This window comes from Tupaia chinensis, unplaced genomic scaffold (assembly GCF_000334495.1).
Source record: "Tupaia chinensis unplaced genomic scaffold, TupChi_1.0 Scaffold000359_1, whole genome shotgun sequence".
Classification (NCBI taxonomy): Eukaryota; Metazoa; Chordata; class Mammalia; order Scandentia; family Tupaiidae; genus Tupaia; species Tupaia belangeri.
In genome coordinates this window covers 1,741,289-1,750,660 of record NW_006159855.1, presented here as the reverse complement: position 1 = coordinate 1,750,660, position 9,372 = coordinate 1,741,289, and the positions used below count along the sequence as shown (strand labels likewise).

At 45.0% G+C, this 9,372-nt stretch overlaps 1 protein-coding gene across 1 annotated transcript in view; it reads right to left on the bottom strand.

Moving 5' to 3' along the window:
* The window catches only part of PRC1 (protein regulator of cytokinesis 1), a 38,378-nt gene that overhangs the window by 22,076 nt on the left and 6,930 nt on the right, over positions 1 to 9,372 (bottom strand). Inside the window, exons 2-3 of the mRNA XM_006152829.3 lie at positions 2,824 to 2,956; positions 2,469 to 2,591 (exon numbers count right to left, since the gene is read on the bottom strand). Coding sequence (XP_006152891.1) covers positions 2,469 to 2,591; positions 2,824 to 2,956 — 256 coding nt within the window. The remainder of the gene's footprint in view (positions 1 to 2,468; positions 2,592 to 2,823; positions 2,957 to 9,372) is intronic.

Here is a 9,372-nt window from a genome sequence, read left to right as displayed (position 1 = left end):
AAAAGGGGGGGGGTGTCTTAGATCAGGGCTTATCTACACTGCATGAGCCTTCATTCAGATTATTCATTCTGAGCCTCAGTTTATTTCTAAAATGATAATGGTGATTACACCTTCCTCCTGGGGTGTTTGGCTATAAAATGAGATGATACATGATAAGGGTCTGGTGTCATGCCTGGCAACAAAGGACCTACCAGTAACACCGCTACCATCAGTGCTGTAACTTATCTTAAGTACAAATACATTACTTAGCAAAGTTTTATGAAACAGACTGTTTTACTTTTTACTTGCAATGAACAGAGTACCAGAAAGTCCCAGGTTACAATACTGCCCAGCTGAAAACCATTATTACTTATTCGGTTTTTTTTTTTGAGAGGTTTTTGCTATAGGGCATGTGTGCTCGCCTGATAGACAGAGAGAGACAGAAAGCGAGAAATCATTCCCCGGGGGGGATGGCCATGCCACACTCCCTTCTCCTCCATTCTCCTCTCGGGATCTTGGGCACGCATGCACACACGCCCGGCGTGAGTTTAAGCCACTGAGTCCGGGACGTGAACCATGGTCGACTACATGGGAGTCCAGCGACATAACCGTTACGCTAACTGCTGGTCCCATTACTTATCTTAATAAAATAATGCTCTCACTTTAGAATAACTGTAAATCTTCTATTGAACCCAACACTTATAAAATGTATATTCTATTATCGTGTTATTTTAAACAGAAGCATCTCTATTTAAAGTTTACTGATTGTTCCACCAGCGAGAGAGAGAGGGGCACGCCCCACCCCAGCAGGTTCGCACTCACCATCTACCCTCTGCTCAGCCAGCCCCAGACAGTGGCGTGCATGTACCAGCGTGTCAGGGAGGGCTCTGCATGTGAACGTGAGACTGAGTGGGCAATCCTTAGAGTACTGTATTGGCCTTATGCCATGTCTGGCTCCAACCTTTTTGTCCCCTTTTCTTTCTCTTTTGTGAAAGAGAGAGAGAAAATATGGGAAATATCTTTGACAGGTTCTTGCCACATTATAATCCTCCCAGCAAGCCAGCCTCCTGGGCCCACTTGTGTTTATGTTGGTTCAGCATCTGAACCTATCCTCCCCAAAGGGCCCTAATGCCTGGGCTCCTACATTAAACACTTTTATTTAAAATTATTTTCCCCAGAGGGCCCATGTACCCATCAGAGAGAAAAAAAATGAGAAAGCACTCCCCGTGAAAGTGGCCAACCGTGGTTTGAGTCCTGGCATCTTGAAACACATGCTGGGCACATGTGCATGTGTGTTCAAATCCCAAGAGGAGAAGGGACTGAGGTATGGCCATCCGCCCTGACTGGTGCTTTCTCACTTTCTATCTGTCTCTCTCTCTCTCTCTCTCTTCCTCTCTCTCTCCGGAGTAATGTACCCTACAGCAAATTTTAGGGGTGAAGTCAGGCCACAATCCCTTCTCCATTTCTCTATCCTATCCAAATTTTGGGAGCACACACGTGTACCTGGAGTATTTTTTTTTCAAGTCACAAGGGCTGAGATTCAAACCACATTCAGTCTTCTGGGATTTGGCACCCTTAACCACGAGGCTACAGGCCAGCCCAAGAAACTTTTTTTTTTAAGTTCTTTTTTTTTTTGCTATAAGGTACGTGTGCTTGCCAGAGAGACAGAGAGACAGAAAGCGAGAAATCACCCCCCAGGGGGGATGGCCACGCCACAATCCCTTCTCCTCCTGGGATCTTGGGCTCGTACGCACGTGCACCCGGTGTAAGTTTAAGCCATCAGGTCCAGGACTCGAACCACAGTCGACTACATGGGAGTCCAGAGACATAGCCATTACGCTAACTGCTGGTCCCGAAACTTCTTTTTGATTATCAGTTAGCTGTTTTACCTCTACGTATGTGAAAATTTATCTACACTGTGGTAGGGGGGCCTTCCAGAACAAAGGAAGATAATGAGGCAGACTTGAAAAGTTAAGTATGCATGTGCAACCTATAGTGATCTTGTAGCTCTGTCCCCGTATCAGCTCAGCAACTCTAACTTCATGTGTGCCTGTGTATGATAGCCCAGCACACACCTGCATGATTCTGTAAGCATCCTTACCATGTAAGTTACCTCACATAAGTTACCCAATCAGAAGTGTGTAAAAATGAGTATAACCATATAAGGGGTACAGAAAGACTAAAATGAATAAAAGGAAGGGCGTCAGAAATTCAGGGCTCAGCCTTTGGATATAAATCCACTAAGCCAGTGCAAGCACATGAATAAATCGCTATTTTCCTACAAAAGCCTTGGTGTCCTGTCTCCCTCTTGCTGACTATCCCACACCTGTGACAATTACTTTGTGGGAACTAATCAACCAGGCAGCACGTTTCCCCACCCCTCATCTAGTACTACCCTAACAGGCAGCCATCCATGTGCAGTCCTAAGTCAGGCTCCTTCCGACACCTCTGACCTGAGCCGCATCCCTCACCCCGCAGCCAACACAGACCTGAATTGGCTCCACGTGCAGCTCGCTGCACAGGGTGTTCAGCTCTTTTTGGCAGATGGATATGCTTTTGATGAGCCGTTCCTTCAGGCTTTCCTCTTCAGCAATCATCATATCCAGGAGATCCTACACAAGAGAAAACGGCCCATGGAATTTGTGGTCACAGGGAAGAAACCCCACATCAACACCAAAACCCTTACAGTTTCAAAATTAAGAAATAACTTAAAAACAAACAGAAATAGGAGAAGCCTAGACTATTCTAGTGCCAGTGATCACACCTCGCCTGTGTGTGCTACCTCAGGTAAGACACCTGCCTCCTTATGCCCATCCCACTGCAAGACCACACTCCCCGACTCACCTTGATGTGCTTCTTCACAACCTCAGTTCTTTGTAATCGCTGATCCTCTGGAATCCCAATCAATTCCCATATTTCCCGAAGGTGAGTTAGGGCTTTCTGAAGGCATACTATAGACTCCTCTGCCAGCACCTCACTGAAAAGGGAAAGAAAAAAAATGTTAACATTAGTCACTGCTTCTGGACTAAAAGCAGCATTTTCATGAACTAGTTTCTAAGTGGCCTCAAAGCTAAAACAAATTCCAAAAGAAAAGCTAAATTAGCTTTTCTAAGAATTATCCTATTAAACCTCATTTATTTATGTATTTATTTTAATTTGACCAGAATAAGAGAGAGAGAGAAAGTAAGAAAGCAAGCTGCGAGGTCCAGAACTCAAACCACGGTGGGCCCCCATTACCACGCCACCTGCTGGCCCCAGGCTAATTTAGCTTTATAATCATTCCTCTGCCATTTACTACCCCCACTCCACAACACTAGAAATACTATCAGGGAGCTGAACAGCAGTGCTGCGATATACAATGACACTCTGCAAGGCTGACCACATGGAAAGGTCTGCCGAAAGAAACCACCTGAGTATGCTGGGTGTGCATGCCCATGACCTAGGGCTGCCTGAGGCTGGGGGTGTATCATGTACCCCCAACAGGGTCTTGATGCCATGTGCACACACACTCCCACTCACAGAAGAAACCCCAAAATAAATAAATAAATAAATAAATTCAAGGGCTGGCCCCACATATAGCTTTTTTTTTTTCATTTCATTTAATTTTTTTTGGAGAGGTTTTTGCTAAAGGATGTGTGCGCTCGCCAGAAAGACAGACAGAGACAAACAGAAAGTGAGAAATCACCCGCCGGGGGGATGGCCATGCCACAATCCCTTCTCCTCCTTTCTCCTCTCAGGATCTTGGGTATGCACGCACATGTGCCCAGCGTGAGTTTAAGCCACCAGGTCCGGGACTTGAACCACAGTCAACTAGATGAGAGTCCAGTGACAGCTATTATGCTAACTGCTGGTCCCACACATATAGCATTTAAGTGCTATACATAAGGCGCTGTATCCCACATGGTAGACTGCATGGTTCAAATCCTGGCCCCAGCAATATGAAAAACACCCGGCACATGCACGTGCACGTCCAAAATCCTGCCAGGATGGAGAAATGGAGGAAAAACTACTGCAGTATGACCACTGGGAAATGATTCCTTTCTGTCCCTTCCCTTCCCCTCTGCTTCCACCCAGTGACTACATGTGCTCTATGGCAATTTTTAAAAATTCAATTATCACATTACACGATAGAGTTCAATCTTCTGAATAATAATCAGAATCTAGACTTTGATCAAACATTCCACATATGGCAATGTAACACTGAATTATAAATGTTTTATTAAAGAAAAAAACAGACAAAAACATCAGTATAGTAAACTAACAAGAGCTTGCTGGTGTGAAAAGTTCCTACAAAATAGTTGGTAACTCATCACACTATTTTGTTAGGATTTTTAATTTTTTACATTTATTTATTTATTTCCTTCATAAGGGACCTGCACATGGCACAATGGTTGTCACTGGACTCCCACGTAGTTGACTACAGTTTGAGTCCCGGACCCAGGGGCTCAAGACTCACGCTGGCACAAGGGCATGCGTACACAGGATCTCAAGAGGAGAATACAGGAGAAGGGATTGTGGTGTGGCCATCCCCCCACCTCTGGGGGGTGATTTCTCACTTTCTGTCTCTCTGGTGAGCACATGTGCCCTAACAAGAATCTCTCTTAAAATTTATTTTTAATAAAGCAAGCAAAAGACAGAGACATGCAACCTCAACAGGGTCTCATCACACTGATCTGGTGGCCCTCCCAACCTGAGGGATCACAGGCCCGTGTGCCTACACCCAGCAGTGCCTGCTGCCCGTGCCACTACAGTGAGACCTGTCATTCTTACAACTAGTGATCCAAAGAGCAGCTAAAATTAAGAAGATAAACAGCATCAAGTGTTGGTGAATATATAAAAAGCCAGAACTTTCAAAATACTGCTGGTATGGTGTGTAAATTGGTACAACCATTTTTAAAACTGCTGGCAGTACCAGGCAAGGTGCTGGCATGGTGGTTAAAAGAAGCTGGATCCTGGGACCAGCAGATGGCATAATGGTTACGTCACTGGACTCCCATGTAGTCGACCGCAGTTTGAATCCCAGACCTGGTGACTTAACTCATGCGGCGCATGTGTGCATGTGTGCCCAAGATCCCGAGAGTTTAAAAATTGCCTATGGCTATGTCACTGGACTCCCATGTAGTCGACCGCGGTTCACATCCTGGACCCGGTGGCTTAAAACTCACGCCAGGCACGTGTGCATGCATGCCCAAGATCCCAAGAGGAGAATGAAGGAGAAGGGATTGCGGCGTGACCATCCCCCCTGGGGGGTGATTTCTCGCTTTCTGTCTCTATGTCTCTGTCTGGCGAGCGCACGTGCCCTATAGCAAAAAACCTCTCCAAAAAAAAAAAGCCTATCCTGGAACCAGCAGTTGGTGTAATGGCTGTCCCATGTAGTCAACCGCAGTTCGAGTCCCAGACCCGGTGGCTTAAACTCACGCAGGGCACGTGTGTTTGCGTGTCCAAGATCCCAAGAGGAGAAGGGATTGCGGCGTGGCCATCCCTCCAGGGGGTAAGTTCTCACCTTCTGTCTTGCTGTCTGGCTAGCGCACGTGCCCTATAGCTAAAACCTCTCCAAAGAAAAAAAAAAGTTAAATAATTCTTAAAAACAAAACAATTAAGGTTGCTTATCCACTGGGGCCAGTAGGTGACGTGGTGGTTTTAAAATGCTGGACTCCCACATGGCCAAATGTGGTTTGAGTTCCAGACCTGGTGACTTGCTTTCTCACTTTCACTCTCTGTCTCTGGTAAATTAAAATATAATAATAAATGAAATGCTCTTTCAAAAAGGAAAAGATTCCCTAAGTTCACTCAAGAAAAGTTTTTGCATAAATACCCATCATTTATAAATCAATATAAACATCCAGATATTGGTTAGTGCTTATTTTTTTGTAGCGGTTTTTGCTAAAGGACACGTGGACTCCGTGAGATAGAGAGACTGAGAGAGAAAGTAAGAAATCACCCCCCTTGGGGTGGGGAGATGGCCATACCACACTTCTTTGCCCTCCAATCTCCTCTCAGGATTTTGGGCAAGCATGCACACTCTCCTGGCATGAGTTTCAACCCGCCAGGTCTATGACTCAAACCTCAGTCAGTAACGTGGGAGGGCCAGCACCTTAACTACTATGCCAGGATTACTATACTGCATTCATTTCAAAAATGTTAACAAGTAATTAGGCATTTGTTTACTATAATCTCAATTAACTTAAGTGAAACCAAAGCATTTCCCCAGGAAAATACTCTTTGTACTTTAAAGTTTAGAAAATGTACATGTCAAAATCCTAATATTAGCATTTTATTAAAAATAACTTTAGGAGGAACCAGCAGATAGCATAATGGTTATGTTGCCAGACTCCCATGTAGTCACCCGTGGTTTAAGTCCCAGACCCAGTGGCTTAAACTCATGCCAAGGCACTTGTGTGTGCATGCCCAAGATCCCGACAGGAGAATGGAGGAGAAGGAACTGTGGCATGGCCATCTTCCCTGGGGGATGATTTCTCCCTTTCTGTCTCTGTCTTTCTGGCGAGAGCACTTGCCCTATAGCAAAAATCTGACCCCCCTAAAAAAAAAAAAAAAGTTAAAAATCATTTTAGGGGCTGGCTCTGTGGCGCAGTGATAACGTGTGGCTCAATAAAAGCCAAATCCCACAGGTGAATGCAGTTCGAATCCCTGGCCTGGTGAGCCTGAACACACCAGGCACAAACACAGTGCCCAGTATCCAACGGGCTGGAAGACTGGAGGGAGGATCCCAATGTGGCTAGACCTCATGGAAGGTGCTCCTCTCTCTCTCACGTGAGCATGTAAGCACTCTATCATGAATAAAGAGAAAATAACAACACATTTTTAAAAATTAATTACTGGGTCAGTCCCGTAGCACTGTGGTTAAGGGGAGTGCATTGGGAGCAGGACCCTGGCACATCTGTTATTTGAGTCCTGAACTCAGTAGCTTGAGAAACATGCCAAGTGTGTGTACAAGTCAACTCAGAATCCTGACAGAATAGAGAAAGGAAGAAAAAGGCGGAGTGACAATGACCCATTGGGAGCGGGGAGTACACACATGGACCCTCTAGCAATTAAAGGGGAGAAAAAAAATTTATGATCTAATCTGTGGTGGTCAGTATGCATCCCAAATGTGAAACTCATGTAAAACCCCAGTTGTTGGGTCAGACCCACCTGGGCACTGCTGGGAGGGCCCTTTTTTTCTTAAGAGATTTTTGCTATAGAGCATGTACACTTGCCAGGGAGAAAGAGAGAGAGACAGACAGAAAGTAAGAAATCACCCCCCGCCCCCGCCAGGTGGCCACGCTGCAATCTTTTCTCCATTCTCTTCTCAGGATTGAGCTACAAATTGCACGGTCTGGGACTCAAGCTACGGCCAGTCACATAGGGATCCAGTGCCTTGACCACTATGCCACCTGCTGGCCCTGGGAGGACCATTTCTTCAGCAAGTGGCCCAGAGTCTCCTCAAAGTTTGAGGCTCACCCCCTCCTAGCCCATCTCCACAGGACAGTTAGGCCCTCAGGAAATCCTCAGGCCTCTGCTTAACTGCTCCCCCTTCAGAAACTTCCCAGTGCCCTCAGGAAACAGGTCCACCATCTTTCAAAGCAAAGCCTTTTAAAGTCTCTGTCAGGCTTTCTTAATTCCTCCCACCAGTCACCCACCCCCAATACTCCAGCTGGCTGAGCACCCTGGGGCAGTGCTCTCTTGCCCACAGCTCTAGTTTTGATGCCACTATGCTTTTTTAAAAAAGGATTTATTAAATTTTGTTATCATTATTATTATTATTTAATTTGACCAGAGAGAATGAGAAAGGGAAAGTGAAAGGAAGTCTCCAGGTTTGGGACTCTAACCAAGGTTGGCCATGTGGGAGTCCAGCACCTTAACCAGCACACCACCTGCCAGTCCCAGTCACTATGCTTTTAACATTATTGTTCCTTCCACCTCCCACCACCTCCTGAGAGAGCTGTGGATGTGTTATCATCCCCATGACCACAGAAGATCCAAAACTCAAGGACCAAGACCACTACATCATATCCACCTTCACTTTACCAGACCCTAATGCACAGCAGACGTTTAATAAATGTAAAATGAATGGCCTGAGAGTCCTGCCAAAGCTTCCCAGTGCTCATAATGTCTGGCCATCTGCAGAGTTCCTGTACTTTGAGATCCTGACAAATAGGTGTAAACCTTTACAGGCAGGGTTACCCAGTTTTGTAATACAAGATGGTTTATCTGAACAATAAAAAATCTGACAGGCAGGCAAAAAAGCTGAAGAGGCTTTTCTTTGAAGCTACAGAAATGGCCAAGAAGCCCATGAAAAGACGCTCAACAACCTAAGTCACCAGGAAAATACAAATCGAAACTATTTCACAGCCAGCAGGATAGCAATCAAAAAGACAGATAATCAAGTATTGGTGAGAATCAGGAGAAAACAGAACAGCAAGATGGTATAGCCATTCTGGACAAATGCCTGGCAGGTCCTCAGTTAAGTATAGAATTACCGTATAAGCCAGCAATTTCGATACTAGGCAGAATTTACCCACGAGAAATTAAAATATGTCCATACAAAAGCCTGTACTCAAGCGTTCATGATAACATTGTTTAGAATCGCCAAGAAGTGAAATCAATACAAACATTCACCAACTAATGAATGGCTTAATAAAATGTAGTACATCCATATCACGGAATACTATTTGGCAATAAACCTTAAAAACATTATGTGCAGAAAAAAAAAGGCAAATTACAAAAATTCACCCAGCTATGATTCTGTTTTGTGAAATATCCAGACATAATTTCTTTAATTTTTTTTTTTAGAATTATTTTTAACTTTATTTATTTTAGTTTGACCAGAGAGGGACAGAATGAGAGAGAGAAAGGGAAGGTGAGAAAGCAAGCCGCCAGGTCCAGGACTCGAACCGTGGTCGGCCATGTGGGAGTCCAGTGCTCTCAACCACCATGCCACCTGCCGGCCCCAAAACAGACAAAATTTCTATAGAATAGATAAAAAGTAGATTAGAGGTTGAGAGAGACATGGACTATGAGGAGAAAGGGGGACTGACTGCTAATGAGATTTTAGAGAGATGATGAAATGGTTCTAAATTTGGTGTCGGTAAAGACAGCACACCTCTGAATATTCTCTCATTTTAAAATTTCATTTATTATTTTTTTTTAAATTTGCCACCGGGCATGTGCACTCACCAAAGGGGGCCTGAGTAGGAGTGAGAAAACAAGTCACTAGGGGGGACCAGCAGTTGGTGTAATGGCTATGTCACTGGACTCCCATGTAGTCAACCTAGGTTCGAGTCCTGGACCCAGTAGCTTAAACTCACACCGGGCATGTGTGCGTGCGTGCCCAAGATCCCAAGAGGAGAATGGAGGAAAAGGGACTACAGTGTGGCCATCCCTCCTGGGGGG